Source organism: Lipophrys pholis (assembly GCF_963383615.2).
Source record: "Lipophrys pholis genome assembly, chromosome: 8".
NCBI classification, from domain to species: domain Eukaryota; kingdom Metazoa; phylum Chordata; class Actinopteri; order Blenniiformes; family Blenniidae; genus Lipophrys; species Lipophrys pholis.
This window is the reverse complement of record NC_137630.1, coordinates 2,820,261-2,840,610: the sequence shown is the minus strand read 5'-3', so window position 1 is coordinate 2,840,610 and position 20,350 is coordinate 2,820,261. Positions and strand designations below refer to the sequence as shown.

Here is a 20,350-nt window from a genome sequence, read left to right as displayed (position 1 = left end):
GAAAATCTTTCAGCATTTCAGAGATATGTCACATGAAATGATCTTCCAATGATGATATTGTGATACAGAATAAAGAGTTTTTGTTGACAATGCTGATAAATGAGTAATGAATACAGTTATTGAGGTGGGAGGCGGGGGGTGCTGTATAAAGAAGTGAAGGTTGCAGAAGGACTCACCAGAGAAGGGAAAAAGGCATGAGCCATGGTGAGTTTCTCTACCTTGTCTTGGAGGGAAAAAGTCCCGGGAGCCCCTGCTGGCAGGAAGCGGTTGTGCACCTTCAGCTGGCCGAGGTTAGCGACGATGACTCTGGGTGAGCGCGAGCTCTCTGGGATGATGATAACTGGAGCGCCGGCCTCAATGTCCAGCAGAACCCTGGAGGCTCGCTGAGGATGATCACGAACCTGCAGGAGGATGAGAGCAGAAGAGTCAACACGTGAAACAACACATCAAACCCAGGAAGGAGCTCAGAATCTAAGATCATCGTGAAAAACCCGTTGGGTTTAGTTTGAATAATTTCCAATGTCTTGATGTGATAGTGAGTGCCCCCTGCAGGCGGGACTCACTGTCTGGCCCTCCATAGCAGCCCTCTGTCGGCCCAGAACATCCTGCAGCTGTGTGAAGTGCTGGATGAAGGCCACCACCTCGGCCTGGAAGCGCTGGGTGTGGATGTACTGCACCGACGCCATCTGCAGACACACCTTGATGTCACACTCCCGCTCCAGGAAAGGATCGGGCAGCCCGTACCTGAGGGGACCAGGACAGAGTCAATAACACAAGCAGGACAGCTTTTCTGTTTATTACTCTGTAGAGTACTTAAAGGTAGAAAGTTAAACAATACAAACTTGAGAATGTTGAAAATGAGTGCGTCCCCTCCTTGTGTGGTGAAGCGCTCTTTGTAGAGGTCGCCATGTGGGGTCAGGTCACTTAGAGACAAACTTCCCAAACTGCCTTGTAATGACAGGTTACCATCTGAAGTTCCACACAAGATATTAGAATTAATGAATCACCAGGATAACAGACTGGACGGCATTGTTGCGTTGGTATTAATACGTACCAAGCATTTCCACATGAGCGGACAGTTTGGATACGCTCGCCTTGGCCAGCTCATTCAGTTTCTTGTTCAGTACAAGAGACAGAGAATGAACCTGAAAATAATGTCAACAGTTTTAGGCTTCAGAATGTATTGAAAAGAATCACAATGAGACATATAAACTACACCAGCGTGGCGAAACTGCACTGATGTATGTACTGTGAATTCATGCTTGACATACATGTAGACAACAAGAAAATGAAACTAAAAACTAACGAGGTGCAGTTGGGATTGTGTCAAAGTCTGTATTTCCATTCAACAGTTATTTACAGCCATTTAGTGTTCTCTTCATTTCCAGATGTCATTCTATTCACTGTTAAATAACCCCTGTGGTAGAGAAGATGGCATTTTCATGATTCAATATGCCCAATCTTGGATTATACACATTAAATGTGGATGAAATGCTAATCTGTCACTGAGGCCCAGGAAAATTATGCTGGTATTCCTCTGATTTATCAGTGACCTAATAGTTAATGTCACTAACTGAAAGAGGATTTTGATCAAGTCCTTCACTGTTGGATGACGTGACCTGATTCTAACAGCTGCTGACCTGGAACCTACCTTCAGGTCCAGTTTGGTGTTGACGGGCTCAGTCGTCTCTTCCTCACTGAAGTCTGGTTCGAACTGAGGATGTCCCGGCAGAGGTTGGGGAGACAGACACACCTTCACTGCATGATTGTTGGCTGTGGAACCGATACCAAAGAAGTCCAAAATGACCACCCAGGTCTGCAGCGTGATGAGAACATCCAGACAGTTGAAGTCAATGTCCATGCTTCTCCCCACATTGCCATAGCGTGTTTTGAACTCCGGGTGGTTCTGGTCCACCAACAGCATGCTGATGTGAACTAATGAATCATCGAAGTCCGGAGACAGCTCGGGACAGGGCGAGTGGCGAGTGGGAGAAGGGGGTGGCGTGCTGGGGCAGTTGGGGTCTCTCTTGGACTTGCGGGTGTTGGATGAGGGAGTGTTGGGAAGCCTCTGGTAGAGCTGGAAGACGTTCTGGGCCTCCTCCATGTGGGAAGGCAGCGAGCGGGGCATGTCGGGGAACTGAGCGTTAGATGCTGAAGGACAGCTCTGTGACAGGTACTCCTTTGGAGTGAAAGTAGAGGGTTTGGGAGCTCCACGAGACACCATCAGATGTTTGTACTTGGACTCTGGATTCTGCTCCAGGAGGTCCTCCATCAGCAGTGAACGCAAAGTCAGCTGGATTTCAAGTAAGTGAGGGTGATCTTTAGAGAAGTGTCCCTCCAGGTCCTGGAAGCGCAGGCTGACTAAGCCCTGTGAGCCCTGGGTCAGGTCAGCATTGAGCTGGACCTGCAGCTCTGTCACATTCAAGGTGACCTTCACCTGAGTGAAGGAGGGAGGGAAAGCACTGGGCTGGTGAGCCTGGAGAGGCAAGGGAGACGAGAGCGACGAGTGGGAGAAGCTGATATGAGGAGGATCCCGTGCAAAAAGCCCCCCCTGGGGGTCAGGGAAGCGGTGCGGTCTGGTGGAGGAGGGAGTGGGTGGAGGAGGTGTCGGCGGCTGGCTCGGTGTCACACGATGTTCCTCAGTCACAGACAAATTGTCCAGAGTCTGCAGGACTTGTTCGTACACAGGTTTACACAGGAACACCTGCCATCAAGACATAATCAAGACAATGATCAGGGAATAACTCCACAGGTAACACCTTTTAAAACCTGACAGAGCCTGGAATCACAGCTGAACAAACAACGACAGGAAAGATTAAATCTCTATCGTCATTGTTGAAGAACAGGTTAGGCAGTTCTGAGCCAGCAGTGCAAAGTCAATGAAAAAAACTGTGGATGAAGTTCTATTAATGTTGATGGCGACAACAGCAGCCTCAATACGTTCAGGCAGTTATGGGACACAAATGGTTTTCTGAAGAAAAGAGATTAATCCACTTATTCAAATTATATTTATCAGACTCAACGTGCTTGTGGCAGAGAGGTGAGGCAGATTCACATCAGGTGCTTAATCACGTCTCTGCTCATAAAGGAGGAGCCGCCGAGAGACATGGAGTGACAGCCGGAGGTGGTGCTCTAAGCACTGGATGATCATCCTTATGCATACCCAGGTCGAGAACATTGTGACAACAAAGTCACTTGTGACCTCCTGGTGGCTCACGTGAGTCTCTATTGTCACGTGACACCAAAAGTTCAGTCCTGTAGCTTCTCGCAAGCACACAAGAATTCTGAGGGACTTAACGCTCTGGCGGTCATCCAGGATTCATATAACTGTAGTTACATACGTAACTTTCTTCCTATTTCATCCCTTCAGACCGCCAGAGGCGGAGCTTTAAGCACTGGATGACAAATAACAACAAAGTCCCGAGGAATCAAAAACTCAGGAAACCTCACGACCCAGAACGCTGCTGTCTCAGAACCCCCTCCAGTGGGTGGGGCGCCGCCATATTTACTTTGTAGAATCTCGCAAACATTGTTTGCGACCTCCATGAGGCTGCCTCACAGATTACGTCCAGTGGGACCCCACACATCCGCCGAGGATGTTGACAAGCTCCATGTCGAATGACAACATACACCAGCAGGCAGTGTACGCCCCTGTGAGCTATAGGCATGCCTCATAACTTCCACAACCCAGTGGGAAAGGCGTTGTGTAGTGAGGGGCAAACCCCGCCGCGGCCCGGCATAGCACATGAACAAGTGATCAGGATTTAATTTTGTGCTGATGAGGGTGCAGTCAAAGTGTCTGAACTTTACGAAGATAACATATTAATGTCATTTCAGGAACTTTAAGCAACTTACAACATTCCCAAAAAGCACTTTTTTCAAATATCTTCAGCTCAGGAGTTTCATTATGTCTCGGCAAAATAACAGCCTAGAGCTTCCATGTTTAACTACCCTAGAGAATACCGTTTTAAATCTTCAATCCAAGCGACAGGTGTCTTTACTATATAACTTGCTCATAAACAAGTGCAAAGAATCCTCAGAAAATATTTTACGAGCTTGGAGAAGTGATTTACAGATCGATTTAACAGTTGAGAAGTGGTCAGCAGGTTGCTCCTTAGTTCAAACTCATACAGTTAATACACACTCCAAATTGTTACAGTATACCAGACTTTTTAACCCGATTATCCCTAACACTGTTTCACACTAACTGTTTCATTGTATGTGGGAGTGTCCATTAATTATATGCTTCTGGGAAAAGGTGTTGGATCTGTGCAGTCAAATTATTAGTAAAAAGGTGCCTCTTAACCCTAAACTGTGTATTCCTAATAACTATCCTGAAAATTTCTCACTCTCAAACGATGTCAAGTATTTATTCAATGTGTGTTTCCTGGAGGCAAAATGATAAAACTGGCAATCTGTGGTGTCTCTAAGTGGCTTAAAGGAATGACTCTCTTTCTGGCTCTTGAAAGGATGAGCTATTTTTCAAAAAACAAACTTGACACATTTTGGAAGATCTGGACTATTGTCTACAACTTCCTGGAGAGTAATGCCATACACAATTAAAGCTGCAAGCAGCTTTGGTTGGGACCTTGGACCCTGGCCCGTCGGGGTCTGCCCAATCACGGCCTCTGGCCCAATCACGGCCTCTGGCCCAATCACGGCCTCTGGCCCAATCACGGCCTCTGGCCCAATCATGGCCTCTGGCCCAATGACGGCCTCTGGCCCAATCACGGCCTCTGGCCCAATCACGGCCTCTGGCCCTTTTAAATATTGATCAAATTGAAATTTTGAATGTTTTAACAAAAAAGGAATTTTATTTTGAAAACTGTGGGGGGCTTTTATTTTGAAAGCCAACTAAACTCTAATGTAGTTAGTGGCATAGAGGCCACCACCTAACCCCAACCCTAATTTTTCTGATTTCCATAGATAAGGATCTATTAAGCCACTTTCAGCTGGGGTTGGTCCTGTAACCCTGACCCTAGGGTGGGGTGAAAAGTGGGCGGGACCTGGCTAATTAGCTAATGATTCGTAACCCTCGCCCCCCCCATTAGCCATTAGGGTCCTGGCCTTTTGTGCTCGGCCCCTAATAATAATAACAGGAAACGAACCAAATACAATCGGGTCCTGGCCGTTCCTGCTCGGTCTTTAATGAGATTTGGACGGATGAACAGATTTGATTGTTAGTAGGGCCGCTGTTGTTATTGTTGTTTTTTTGTTTTGTTTAGTTTTTTTCTTTTTGGACTTTTGTAATGTGTGTTGTTTAGCTGTACATTGTTCATATAAAAGACAAAGAGATGGCTAAAAATTTTTTAATAATCCTCACCTGACATGTAAGGAGGCCGGGGTTTAAATCTTAGTCTAGGCAACATTTTTTTTTAAGAATTCATTCAAATATGTTTACTTTTATCTTTTAATTGGCTTTTAATCGTTTAGTGGGTGCCCAATCTTTTCAGCACCCACAGGATGGGCGCCTGTACCAGCAGCTACCAGAGAAGGAGATAAAACTTTAGCCTGTGACAAGTGGAAGAAAATAGTTGGGTTTTTCCTTGTATTTAAATTTGATAAGTGCAGAGAGATGATCATATACAAATGAAACTGGATTGTAACAAAGCCTTTTGATGATGATCCAAACACTCAGTGATTGTGGGCCAAACAGAACAAAGTGAGACATGATTAATAAGCACCTGAAGTTCTGCAGTGGATTAATGAGCTGTTATACGATTGTCATATTGAATTCTTTCCACAATGACTGAAATAATAGTTGTTTTATTATGAAGGAGAAAGTTGTTGCTAACCTGAAGAGGGTTGACGAATCTGCCCTCGATCCTCAGCAGACCCAAGCTCTGGCAGCTCTCCTCGACAGTCAGGAAGTTGATTATGTTGTCTTCAACAGTAACCTTCTCCAGGGTGAACTGGATGGTTGTGTCTTTCAATATGTGGAAGGCTGATGGAAAAAGAGCATTATGTGAGATTGTGTAGTACGGTGCATACAAAGCTAGGATTTAAAACAACCCATTTTACAAGCCAGTGGCAAAACCTGCAGAAAGGGATCATAACTGGCTGCACAAGCTTCCCCATCCTCTTCATTATGGGAGTGAACCTCCTAAAAACAGCTGCTGGTAAAGAAGCAAAAGGCCAAAAAATGGACTGAGGCATCCAAAAATAACCCAGTTAGAGGTTATATGGACAGCCTTACTGTAACAACCACAACCCATGTGGAAACAAGGGGGGGTGTTAATGGTTCTTGACCACATGGCGACATGGGTGGGGCACTTAATATTAATCCCTGTCATGTGCATTGAGTATTTGGCCCCTAAATACTATTCGTCTTCATACCTTCATTAATAGTCAGTGGTTAAAGATAGAGAATTGGGTTACTTTTTGCTGGACTGGCCGGGATAGACCAGCAACAACCTCCTGGAGGACACCAACAGGCAAAATAATAAACCGGCGCCCATGGTGAGAAGGACTTCTTACGTCTTACTTACTTTTGTTTTCATTTCTGATCATGCAGAGAGGGAAATCTGCTCATCTCAATATGATTTGCATATTCAAATAGGGACGTGGACAGGGAGGAATCGGGTACTCTAACATGTATGCTCAACTCCATGTTGATCAAGATGTACAAAGGCAAGGCAGGACGTACACAGGAAATGTGGTTGGATTCACGCATACACAAAGATTCATACATCGCAATGTTTTTGTGCGTACAAAGTTTTCTGGATCTGAGGAAATCCACACGAGTCTTTGTACATGATGATCAGAGGACACTGCCTGATGACATCAACACCCCTTAACCAAGGCCACATTTATTAAGTGAATGAAGGAGAAGCAACTGATGATCATTTGAAGATGTAAGTGGAATCAATCTTTGAGTAAATCTGAAGGTCTGAAGAGTTACAGCCCAGGGGCCTCATTTAGAAAACCTGGCGTAGGATTCCTACTAAAAATGTACGTGCACCCAAAAGTAGAAAATGGCGTGCGCCCAAAGAAATTTGGATGTATAAAACCGTGCGTACGCACATCTGCACTTTACTTTGATAGATCCCAGTCCACCTGGAAGGTTGTGCCGCTCATACCCCGCCCTCAACACGCCCACGTTCTACCATAAATGCTCATTGCAAAGTGCCTCGTCTATAATTGTGCATCTCAACCAGCCTGTTGATCAACAGCATTTGACACTAAATCCTGACAGAAAAGACAAAGAGAAGGAATTTTACGGAGAGAAATAGTGATGGAGGAGGTGGAGGTCAGGAGATGATGTTATTTGGTGTCACAGTAGTGGAATCACCAATAGAAGAAAATATAAGCGATCGGCAGCGCATCGTCACCACTGCAAATAGTGTGAGAGCCACAGAGAGATCAGTGACTGCAGAGGTGGAGGAGAAGAATCTGATGTGAAGGTGGAGGTCAGAAGAGAGAAACATAATGAGGGGCAGCACCTGAGCTCACTACTGGACCCCAAATCAGTCCTCACGGTTGTGACGGCCAGCTTGTGTCAGCGTGTCGGAGAGGGAAGGAGACATTTTGGTGGAGACACAGCGGACTGATAAAGTTCTGTTTTATCTGTTTATTTAATAAATTAATTAAATATTTGAACAGGGACTGTAAAAGGGCTCAGGGGACTTTGGGTTTTATCCTCAGTCACTCGGGAGGTGGAGGAGGAGGGTGGAGGAGGTCGTCTGTCTCCAGCAGCAGTGCTTCCTGAGCACATGACCGTACCCGTCCACACCAGCGGCTTTTAGCAGGATTTACAGCCAGAACATAAAAATATACTAAACTCTATTTCGTATCACGTATGTATGATAATAAAATAAGCAATATAAAATCTATAATTTCTTTATCTTACATGTAACCCACTGGTAAATCATCTCAATTGCCATTTTTATTGCCTGAGACTTTCCCAGAGACTCACTTTAGTTGTTACTGTGTTCATACAGTTTAGTATATTTGTATGTTTATAGCTGTAAATCCTAATAAAAGCAGCTGGAAAAGAACCGACGTCCTCAGAGACTGGAGACAGACAATCAGTGTGTCCTCTCATGGACAGGAAACACTGGAGCATCCACACTGCAGCTTTACTCTCGACTGTCACCGCACTATTTATGTGTTTACTCTGAAATTAGACTGATCATTACACACTTTGTCACAGTTGATAATCAATCAGTTCTATCCACTCTATATCATTAGTAATCAATCACTTCTATCCATCGCTCTGGATCATTTGAAGATGAAACTATGACTTGTGATCATTGTGCTGCTGATTCAGCAGTAACGTTCCACTAAAGAAACATCTATAGCACTGCAGATCGGCTGTTTATGATCACGTTTCTCTGTAAGTCTGATATATGAAGATATTAAACGTATGAGATGAATCTGGCTTCAATTCTCCACCTCACAATCGGAGCCACCAGGTTCCTCATCTCCAAAATGTGCGTGGTTCAAAGTTTGCGTTCCGGTACGCACATTCTCCCGCAAAGTTTATTTTTATAGATCACAACCTTTGCGTGGGAAGTGGCGTACGCATCTTTCAGGACCTGTTTTGTGCGTAAGCAAGCTTTATAAGTGAGGCCCCAGATTACTGAGCACCTGAAGCCGTTATATACTGTCTAAATAAGCATTTTGGACTGAATGAGAACCAAATGCACTCTGAAGCCTAAAGTCCACAGCTATCTAATCATATGGATTAAAAAAAATTCAAAACATGTAACCACTTACAACCTGTGAAAACTTCTCACCTTGTCCACGGCTTAAGGACTCAAAGAAATCATGACGGGTGAACTGAGGCTCATCGCATAGGATGTTTTCACTGGTGGAAGGGACCGTGTTACCAGAGCTCTCTCCTTTCTGTGTCCTATTCAAAACCAGATGACTTGGGTTGAGAGAGTACAGTCGGATGTCTTGCACCAAAACTTGCAGTTTCTCTCCCTCCGAGTCCTTCCCAGTCACAAAGTTCTGTATCGTTATGCTTCCCAGGTGTCCGATGAGCAGCTCGAGGCTCCCAGGCTTACGAGGAATGGACACAACTGGTGATTCGATGCTAATGTTGAGGGTCAGCTTCACTAAGAAGGTGTCCAAGGCGGACCCGGGCTCCTCCATGGAAACATCCTCCTCTTCCTCAAATGGATAAGCCCAGTTCTGGCTTAAAGTTCGGGTTCTTCTTGATGGGGTCTCAAACAGTGAAACCATGCCGCTGTACTCCGCCGTCTTCGTGGCGAGAACTGTGGAAACTTTGGTGGCAGCACTTTTCAACATGGAGCGGAAGTTGTCTTCGACCTCATTGGCTGACAGACTAAGCTCCTTCAGGAACTTGGCTGAGTGGTTGTAGTGCAGCGAGGCCATCTGAAGCTGCAGAGAGCATTCCCCCGGGGACTTTTCCTTCAGATGGAAATTCAAAGCTTCCGACAAAGAATCCATATTGGAAAGAAACGTTATCCTGCTGAAACCGGAGGAGCTGTCCTCTACAGTACCAATGCTGACGACAGACTGGCTTCTTCCTCCCTCCTGAGTCAAGTCCACTAACTGCATGGATCCCAGAGAGCCGTTGATGTCCAGCCGACTGCCCATGGACACATTTACCTTGGTACCAGTAATGCTGGCAGTGGCAATCTTTAAGCCTTTCTTCTCAGCACCCAGAACGGTGCCGGTGGACACGGTCCGAAGAAGCAGCACGTTGAGGCGGTGGATCTCCACCGACAGGTCCTTGTTCTGGTCATAGGTGACCTGATATGTCTCCGCCTCGTCCGCACTGTGGGCTTGTGCTGGATTCTGCTGCACTGGTGATGTCCAGCTAACTTCCTCTTTGGGGAAGGACTTCTGTAGAAACTTGAGGAGCTCCACCATGGTTTCAGGGTTGAGAATGATGTCCAAGTTATTGACCTGCATACTGGTGACCTGAAAGGAGCTGTCCAGGTTCATTGAGGGGCAGTCTGAGCTTACAAACTGGTACTCGAGTCTAATTAGAGCATCTTGGTCTTTGAGGAAGGAGCTGAGAGGGGAGATCCTGTCCATGGACACACCAGAGGACACATTGGTCTGACTAGGCTGGTGCTCTGGAGATTTGCTGTCAGACAGTAAAGGGGATGATGGCTGACTCTCTCGGAGGCTGCCAGTGGGTACGTCAAAACTGAGATGCTTGTGAGAAGCCACAAGCAGGTCAAAATCAGAGCCATATGTCTGCAGGGTGTCCACCAGCAGGAGGCCATGGACTGTGAGGGAGACTTCAGCATCATAAGGCCGCTTGACAAAATGAGCATTAGTGCTGAAAACCTTGAGCACGGATATGTAGCGGCCGTCACTCTCCACTCCCAGCTGCATGTAGTTGATATTGAATTCAGCCAGGAGGAGACGGGACTCCACCAGGACTTCCCGTGTGTGCTGCTCCAACGTCATCACACTCTGGGTCAGGTTCTTGGTGGAGCCTTGCAGCTTCCAGGAGCTGTCTTCCCTCTGGAAGATCTTGTCATGACGGAGTGGATCAGGAGACCTGATATTGGACCCTCTGTCCTGGTTTCTTCCGGCTTCACTCACTGCTGAATTGCTGAGCCTGGCCAGGCAGCTCCGGAGAGCCGTCATCTTCTCCAGGTTGATGTGGACCTTGAGGTCCGGTAAGGATCCTGACAGCACAGCTCCGGGCAGCTGAGGATCCGACGTGTAGCGCAGCCTCTGCTCCAGCTGAAGCAGCACATTGAACTTCTCCACCACATGCGTAGGACCGACCTCACTCTCCTGAAGATGTTTCCAGTTGTCCCTAAAGCGACCAACCATTATCTGCAGGTCTTTAAAGGTTAAGGAATACTTCTCATACAGCTTCCTCATGTAGGATTGTGCCCCTTCAGGGGATCGAGGGCAGGGCATTTCAGGGCTTTTGAGATCTGCTTTGGAGGGCAAGTCGAGTTCAGGAGGTGGAGATTCTGGAGGTGTAGCGAGGGGAGTTTGGTACTCGTCATCACTCATGTCATCTCCTTCAGGCTGAGCAGCTTTGGAGCTGGAATTGGTGTGATCTTCAAAAAAAAATTTGAAAAACAAACATTAAGCCAAGAAACTAGGTTAGAACGTGAGGAGGAAAGTTCATGGTTGATTCATTCAATCATTCATTCATTACCTTGAGAGTTTGTCAGGAGAATTCTTCCTAAATCTACTACAACCAGCATGGGATCTTCAGACTGGAAGTCGTCGGGGAAAATCACCTGAGGCGCACAGATGTCCAGTTTCATGGTCCAGCGCTTACTGTTTTCCTACAAACATTTTAGCAATCAATCAGAAATCGTCCAGCTATCAGCCATGATATTTTATCATTTAGAAAACATTTCTTACAATAAACTCGCCGACAAGCAGTTGATCGATGGTCTGTCGGATCTCGGCTTTGGTCTGCATCTTCAGCTTGTTGTACTGCCTCCTGGCCGCTTCTGCCACCCTCAGCTCCAACTCGGACTGGTAGCCAAAGCCTGCAGGCAAACCAACGAGGTCAAATCTCAGAAACAATTAAGTTTGTTTAAAGATCTATTTATTAAATTCAAACTTCGACATAATTAGGATTTACAGATAATCTGAGATATTGGAGGCTTTTTGTTTAATTCCTACGAATCTCAGCTTAAAAACCACAAACACATCTCAAGTTCTTCAATATTAAAATATCATATAATATGATGTTTTTCCTCTAATTTTAATGGGAAGCTAAAGTTATCACAAGTCTAATTTAGGAATTACTGGGATTTTGATATTTAATTGGGAACATTCAAAACTATTATTTACATTTTCTAAGATGCAGCAGTAAATAACTTTGCAAACTGAACTTGATTCCAGATCTGAATTTCAGGCTGGCTATTAGGACATCACAACTGAAATATTAGAGAGAGAAAAAATCCCATCATGAAGACTTTTGCGATAAACCAGAAAACGGCAAATAAAGGAGATCAGGCTTTAATATTCACCTGAGGAATGAACTCGTCCTTTGTAGAAGAACTCAGTGACTTTCTTTATTGCTTGTGGGTTGTAGATGATGTTCAGTGGACTCGTGTTCACTTCCAGTCTCCTCTCGAACTTACACCTCACCGGGTTTCGTTCATAAATCATCTCAAAGACTGGGGAGGGCGAACAGTCTACAGCGCTTCCTGAAAACAAACCAACAATCACAAGATTTTATGTTATGGCACTGTGAAAGTGTCATGTGGATAAACTGGTGGTCGGAGGAGGGCTGAATAATAACAGGACTCTTAAACCATATACACACACACACCTCTCTGTGATTGGTATCTTTCTGTGTTTTGACGGGTGATTTAACGCGAACTGACTCTCATTGCCAAAGCAGCAGGTGGTTTGAGGAGAAAGCCATTTTCTCCATATCCACGTGATTCACATCTTCACCATTAGGATATGATAAGTGAGATGATGAAAGATTCTCTGCTCAGCACTTTTCTAAATGCTGTATTATATTAACACTTTGAGGTCAGGGGGTTTTTAACAAATTTGTTAACTTGAAAGCTTGGTGTCTTTTTTTCCAGCACAACCTCACCTATGTGATTCTACAATTATTTACTCATTTTGATATGCTGGCTGAACACATTGGAGATAAAAATACCAAATTCAATTAGGAAGAAGTTAGATTTTTTTTTTTTATATTGAGAGCCACAAACATGTGTAATGAACATTTTTCACAACTTAGAAAGCATATCCAATTAATATATGTACAAACCAAAGCACAAATGTATCCAAAAAACACATTTATATGCAACTGTTTTGTGTGAGTCGCATGTCTTGGTCCTGTTTCCACTTGCCACACTTCTCAGAATGGTGTAGGTGGAAAAATATTTTAGACTGAGAATGAAGTTTAACAATAAAAAGATTGCTTGAATATTTTGACAGAAATCTTACCAGAAGCCATGCTGGACTGGCTCATCGACTGGTTAACGGCCACAACAACTTTATCCTAAAACAAGAAGCCACTGTTAAAATCCTGAGGAATGTGTAGACTATAAAAACTGTAGAGAAATACTTTCTGGATCACTGCTTACCGTTTTGGGTGACACCAGGACCGGGAAGACGGATCCATGAGTGGTCAAATCTCTGAGGAACAAACCTCCCAACTTCACGGAAAGTAAAGACGACTCGGATCGAGGGAGAGACTCCAACATCACCTTCACACCTGCACAGGCATGGTTGAGTGGACAAATGCAACAAACCCGGTCAAAACAACCAGAAAACAGGGAGATGTTGGACTTCTCTGCATTAAAAAGTGCTCTGATGCAGATGCCAGCCACATGCTGGTCAAACACGACACGAACAATTCAAATAGTAGTGTCAGGAGTTCTCGTCAGGGCTGAGCTTTCTGTGTGGAGTTTGCTTGTTGTTCAGAAATGCAGAAGACTCAGAGATAGGAAGTGGTGCACCAGAGAAAAGACTTTGAGCCTGTGGGACCAGTGGGCATCCATAATGAGTAGAATTAAAGCTGCAAAACATGTGAACATGCATTACACACACATTCAACTTTCACTGGAAGGAGTAAAAAAAGCAACTGTACCAACTGGAAGGGGAACCAACCTCAACCCACCCCGACCACCACCACCACCGAGAACCTAGAGTCCAGTGGTGTGCCAAAATATCGATACTACGATATATCACCAGATTTCGTCTTGCCGTACTTTATTGATACACTGGCGCCAAATATCAATATTTAAACAATAAACATAGAGCCGTTCTAAATAGATTCTCTCACAAAAACCTGCTACAGTTTGGATTCACACAATCAGTACTTCAAGCCTCCACATGATGGCGCTTGGCAAGAGCGTGGGTGCTACGGTCGCTCTTTGAAAGGAAATTAAAAAAAGAAGTACGGGAGGAAAATGGCTCAAGGCGGAGGATTAGCAAACAGCTGAGAAAAACACATGAAAGACGCACCGTTGAATCTCAACTCTAAAGTTTGGGCCCACTTCGGCTTTTACTTTACTGACAATAGAACAACACTTAATAAAGAGTTTGCAATCTGCAAGAACTGGCTCGCAAAGGTGAAGTACAGCGGCAATACAACGAACATGCATAGCCACCTTGTCCGCCATCATCCTGTGCTCGCCGTGGAGGAGAAGACGGTTAGCAATGCTAATGCTAAAGTTTCTGTAAGCCAGCCTACAAGATCTAAGACCATATAGTGTCGGCGAAAATGACAGTTTCCACCGAATGCTCCATCCACTGGAACCAAGGTATGACATACCCTGTCGAAAATACTTCACTGAGAAAGCTGTCCCTGCATTGGACGCAGAGACCAAAGCAAAAGTGGAAAATGCACCTCAGTGCGATGCCTAGACTTCCAGGGCCACAGAGTACTTTGTGACAATCCCTGCACATTGGAACTGCAGTCCTTCGTCCTCCAGACTCGAGTGATGTCCGAGTCTCAGACCGGTGCTAACATGGCAGGACTCATGCGAAAGGCTACGGTGGAGTGGAAGCTTACAGGGAAGGACCCAGCAGTCGTCACAGACAACGCATCTAATATGACTGCTGCTGTTGAGCCGACTGGACACCAACATATTCGGTGTTTTGCACATGTAGTGAACCTCGCCTCACAGCATGCCCTGAAACTGACAGCTGTTGCTCGGCTCGTTGCTCGAGTCTGGAGGATTTCTACGTTCTTCAACAGGAGCACCTCAGCCGCCGATGCACTTAAGAGAAACCAAAGGATGCTTGGACTGCCACGTCACAAGCTCATTACAGATGTTGCTGTGCGGTGGAATAGCGCTTATGAGATGCTGGCCTGGTTTCTGGAGCAGCAGTCTGCCATCAGTGCTGCCCTGTTATCTCCCGAGGTAGGTTATTTATTCTAATCTAACCTTATATTGTTGATAACGTAACGTTTGTGTATTAAAATCTACGTGTGCATCCGTTTAGTTTGTACATCATATAGATTAGATTACATTTTAATAAGGTTGTGATTGTGAATAAATGATATAGCTTAAAATAGGCTCCTAATTTCAATATCATCTCATTATTTCTTTGTAGTTCTATGATGCGCTGTTATTGCATTAAAGCATAGGCAAGCTGAATTTTGATAGGTTACAAATAACAACATATAAATTGGTTAGAATTTGTAATAATATAAATATGAAAATTGTAAATGTACATTAAATTCAGATTTATAATGAAAGTTCTATTCTGTCCTGTGTTCTTTCATTAAGGTAAGAGAGAGTACCACTGACATCTGCACCTTAAATGAGACTGACACCACAAATACCGAAGAGGTTGTGTAAGCACTCAGGCCAATGCTGGTGGCCACAAATATCATGTGTGAGGAGAAGAGCCCAACAATCTCCATCATCGCTCCGCTCCATGCCCAGCTACTGAGTGACACAACCAGCACCATTGAAGATCCCTCTTTTGTCAGAGAGATTAAGACCACCTTCCACCAAGACCTGTCTCTGTGGAGCAGAAAAACCTCCTGCACATCTCATCAGCCTGAGACCCCAGGTGTAAGTCTCTGCAGTTCCTATTGCCACAAGATGTTCAGGACACGTCTGCCAAATTGACGTAAATGGCTGCTGCTCTGAAGGTATTAGGATTCATTTTAACAGTAGTAAGTCATCTTATCATAGTTTCTTTTGTGCATTTAATTTCTGCTAGATGTCATTATCTAATCCAAACATGCACAAAAATAAATATATAAAAATCTATAAATCAATCAAAGTTATTATTGGTACTAAAAAGAGACACATAAAAATGTAAAATTCATAGTAACAGTAATGTAAATAGTGTGTCACTGTTAATCTTCTTACAGGAAGATACAGACTTAGATGAATCTCAAGAGAGCCCTACTCCTACTGATGAGGAGGAGGGAAGCACTGAGCAGCAGACTCCAGAGACCAATGCACACACACCAAAGAAGAAGAGGAAGTCTGCACTTGCTGATCTCTGTCGGCTACTTCCATAGCTGAAACAGAGTTCAAGCAATACCTTGATGCTTGATCTACCCACTCCTTGCCAAGCTGGCCCAAAGACATCTATGTGTCCCAGGGACCAGGGACCAGTGTACCGGCGGAACGTGTCTTTCCTACCGCAGGCGACATAATCAGGTCTCAGAGGAGCTGTCTCACCTCTGAGCACACTGACCAGTTGCTCTTCCTGAAGAAGAACATGCAGTTTGAAATGTGTGTGCAGTAAAGGTTTAGGTTAACTTTACACAAGTTCAGTACGAAGCACAAGTTAAATGTTTTCAAGTTTACAAAGAACAAATTAGTGTTAGCACTGAAGTGTATGTGCAGTATGCAGTGCAGGTTAAAGTTAAACTTTATACTTGCTTTTAATGATTTTATGTTCATTTGCACACACATTATTTTGGTGAAGCATTATTTTGTATCAGTCTTCCCTTAAAGATAACCTTATACGTAACACAAGGATATTGGACTAGTTATGGTCGATGTGTGTTAAGAAGAGCCACTGTGCAGGACACACTTTGTTTTCAGTGCAGTCAATAAATTCTGAATTTCTTCAGTGACACAGATATCATGATGTATCGTGGAAGATTCTGGCGCACCTTTGAAGTGGCAGCGCGCTTTGACCCCCCTCCCTCCGGCAGCGAGCTGCAAATCCCCCCCCCCCCCCCCCCCAATACGCACATGTGCTTGTACCGAAGATATGTTGTAATCCGTGTTGATGCTTTAAATGTGCTGAGGTGGGTTTTTTTCCTAATTACAAACTGTACTCCGTTAGAGCACAGTCTGAAATCTGCTTTTTTTTCCTCCTCTTCTCACCTCTTGCTGTCTCTCTTCCCCTCAAGCTTTATTTGCAATTTCATTGTACCTGTACTTGTAGAGTGACAATAAATGCTTCTGATTCTGATGAAATTTCTTGCAATATATCGATTATCGCAGAATCGCTGTATCGCGATATTATCGTTATTGTGGGCAAAATATCGTGATCGTATCGTATTGCTAGGTATCTGGTGATACCCAGCCCTTCTAGAGTCCCCCCCCTCTAGGAGAACATGCAACCGCCACACAGAAAAGCCTTCACCTGGACTTGAACAGGGACCTTGTGGCCGTGAGGTGTAAACTGTCCGCCCTCAGAGTGAAGCTTCATTACTCCTGTTTAATCCTGTTTGAATGCGTCTGACCTGAGAACTCCAGCTGAATGACTCCACTCTTGTGCAGCGCGTTGTCCCGCCGGTCCTGGTTGAACAGCGTCACTTTGCCCTCCTCCAATAAGAACTCCAGCCGGGCAAACAGGTGATCTCTCTTTGTGAAGGTGTTGAGAGTGTGGGAGTCCTCCAGCGGGTCAAACAAGTCCTCTGTCTCGGCTGGAATCAACAAGATCAGCAGCTTCACTCAAGATATTTCAAGATACTTCAATTTCAGTTTATTTATTTATCAGGGACAGTGCAATATACATAGAAAATATCTGATGTGTTGCACATAGAGTATGAAGCTCGACACTAATTTGCAACTCTTGTCCCTGGAAGAGCTTTTCAGAGGGTAAAAGAGGAAACAACAGTACATACAACACCAAGATACGTCAGACAAGCAGAAATACACACAATACACTGAGTAAATATCTGATTCACAATTACCTGTTATCATAAAACACATTCCCCCCGCCACCCTCCATGGGGTAGGACACATTCCCTCCCTCTCTCCTTCCTTCCTTCCCTCATTCACTACAGTAAAACACATTCCCTCCCTCCCTCCCTCCCTCCCTCCCTCCCTCCCTCCCTCCCCCTCTCCCTCATTGCACCGAGAAACCTGGTGGAGAAAATGATGCAGGAATGTCGCAACATAAACTTCTGCTGGGGCTCATAAACAGAATAAAGACACTAAAACTGCAGAAAATATTCCAAAGAAAGTCACAAAATCCTGAGTGAAATGTGATCAATGATGTTAAACTGCACTGAACATTCCTGCTCTGCATGACAACATATCTAAACAATCAGGTGGAGTCCTACTGTACAAAGCCCCACCCATCAGGTTGATGTGAATGTGTATAGAGTGTGTAGTGATATCCGGAGAGTGGAGAACAGCATTAAAGAGTCATGGAGTGTGGGACAACTCCACAAACCACCCGTGTTTCCATCAGGAGCAGCTCAAAGTTCAACAATATATCTCTAATATAGCTTGCGCTTTTTCAAGTCGTGAAGAGAAGACATTCCGAATAATTTTCAAATAAAACATCTGGTGTAGAATATAGATTGTTTTTCACTTAGTTACTTAATGTTTCAGACCCGAGGCCTGTACTACGAACCGTGATCGACATATCCAGGATCTCTCTGTTTCCTGGGTTGACTTATCAAAATGTGCACGATCCTGATCACCGTTACCATCAAGCAGGTTATCAACTCTCTGGTTCAACCCAGACCGACGTGTGCGCGTTCACGCCTACCATTACAATATAGTACGACCACGGCGTGGGCTGAGTCATCTGAGCTTTTCCTCGTCATGTACAAGTAATCACCCCTGATATAATGCGGAGCGAGCGTGCATTGTATATCAGCTCAAATAATAAATTAAATAGTAATGACCTTATTCTGCGCCGAAAGTAGGGCGCTGCCATATTGCATCATTTTGGCTAACAAGTTCCGGTGGGTGAGACTACTGTAGTGTTGTGTCATTGCTCGTAGTAGCAGCTGGCCAGTGGTCACTGTCTGGACGGTGAACGGGATTGACAATCTATCTCTGAATTTAAAGTTTTAAACATTGCTCATGAGGATCGATGCTCTGTGGCTTGACAGCTGAGATAGAAAAACTGGGCTGCCGTCCACCACAATGTAATTTTCAGTATTGGAAATGCTAAGACAAAATACGGCAGAACTGAGAATTGAAAGTGGGCGGAGCAGAATAAGGTCAATATATTTTTATATGTTTATTGATAATATTACACAACGTGAATTGTTATGATCGTGCTTCACTGTCCAGTGTTTTGGTTTCACTGGTGCCCCTGTTAACTGGTGACATTGACGCAGAAAAGGTGAACGGATGGACTCTACATGCCTGCTTCCCACCGTGAAGCATGGAGGAGGAGGTGTGATGGTGTGGGGGTGCTTTGCTGGTGACACTGTTGGGGATTTATTCAAAATTGAAGGCATACTGAACCAGCATGGCTGAACCAGCATGGACTGAACCAGCATGGCTATCACAGCATCTTGCAGCGGCATGCTATTCCATCCGGTTTGCGTTTAGTTGGACCATCATTTATTTTTCAACAGGACAATGACCCCAAACACACCTCCAGGCTGTGGAAGGGCTATTTGACCAAGAAGGAGAGTGATGGGGTGCTGCGCCAGATGACCTGGCCTCCACAGTCACCGGACCTGAACCCAATCGAGATGGTTTGGGGTGAGCTGGACCGCAGAGTGAAGGCAAAAGGGCCAACAAGTGCTAAGCATCTCTGGGAACTCCGTCAAGACTGTTGGAAGACCATTTCAGGTGACTACCTCTTGAAGCTCATCAAGAGAATGCCAAGAGTGTGCGAAGCAGTAATCAAAGCAAAAGGTGGCTACTTTGAAGAACCTAGAATATAAGGCGTGTTTTCAGTTGTTTCACACTTTTTTAAGTATATAATTCTACATGTGTTAGTTCATAGTTTTGATGCCTTCAGTGTGAATCTACAATTTTCATAGTCATGAAAATAAAGAAAACTCTTTGAATGAGAAGGTGTGTCCAAACTATTGGTCTGTACTGTATATTTTATATATATATATATATATATATATATATATATATATATATATATATATATATATATATATATATATATATATATATATATATAAAATTGTACATTTCTTGCCCTCAGTTGTTTTGAATGTTCATGCATGTTTTTTGAAAAAGCAAAAAACTATAAAAGTCTCCAAAAATAAATGACGGGGTGAATGAGCCGCCTTCTGACTCATCTGTGTCGTGATGCGCCGGCCAATCAGCGGCCTGCCATCTCCCAACGTCACATTTTCTACTCGCCTTAGCTCACTTGAAACTTGGGCCGTACAAGTAACGACGAAAATACCTGGTAACGGGGATTAACACGTAGTGGAAAAAGCTCAATAGCGAGTAGAGTCAATTCAAGTAAAGCTGAGGAGGAAATGGTGAAAAAGTGCCATAAGTCACTGACAGTCAAACAAGAGTGAAAATTAAAAAAAGAGAAGACCTAAAATCTCTGTTACATAGATACAAAACTCTGGTAGACAGGTAAAAATCACAATAATACACTAAGTGCCATTAAGAACTTGCTGGATATGCAGATGAAGATAGCTAAAGCTAGCACATAGCAGCGACAGGGAAATATGTCACATATGTATGTTAATTTGAGCGTATGCTAATGTTAGTCCATGATAATTAATGTATGTGCTAATTAGCATGTTTGCAAACGCTAACGCAGA

General features: G+C 44.3%; 1 protein-coding gene across 2 annotated transcripts in view; it reads right to left on the bottom strand.

Moving 5' to 3' along the window:
- Positions 1–20,350, bottom strand: part of vps13d (vacuolar protein sorting 13 homolog D) — a gene marked incomplete at its 5' end in the record, with an annotated part of 91,638 nt that overhangs the window by 49,044 nt on the left and 22,244 nt on the right. For both annotated transcript variants that reach the window (XM_080469480.1, XM_080469481.1), the window contains 13 exons: positions 219–401; positions 564–744; positions 843–969; positions 1,055–1,145; positions 1,652–2,704; positions 5,796–5,944; positions 8,739–11,003; positions 11,105–11,237; positions 11,317–11,447; positions 11,934–12,113; positions 12,874–12,928; positions 13,014–13,144; positions 17,099–17,281. In XM_080469480.1, coding sequence (XP_080325606.1) covers positions 219–401; positions 564–744; positions 843–969; positions 1,055–1,145; positions 1,652–2,704; positions 5,796–5,944; positions 8,739–11,003; positions 11,105–11,237; positions 11,317–11,447; positions 11,934–12,113; positions 12,874–12,928; positions 13,014–13,144; positions 17,099–17,281 — 4,862 coding nt within the window. The remainder of the gene's footprint in view (positions 1–218; positions 402–563; positions 745–842; positions 970–1,054; positions 1,146–1,651; positions 2,705–5,795; positions 5,945–8,738; positions 11,004–11,104; positions 11,238–11,316; positions 11,448–11,933; positions 12,114–12,873; positions 12,929–13,013; positions 13,145–17,098; positions 17,282–20,350) is intronic.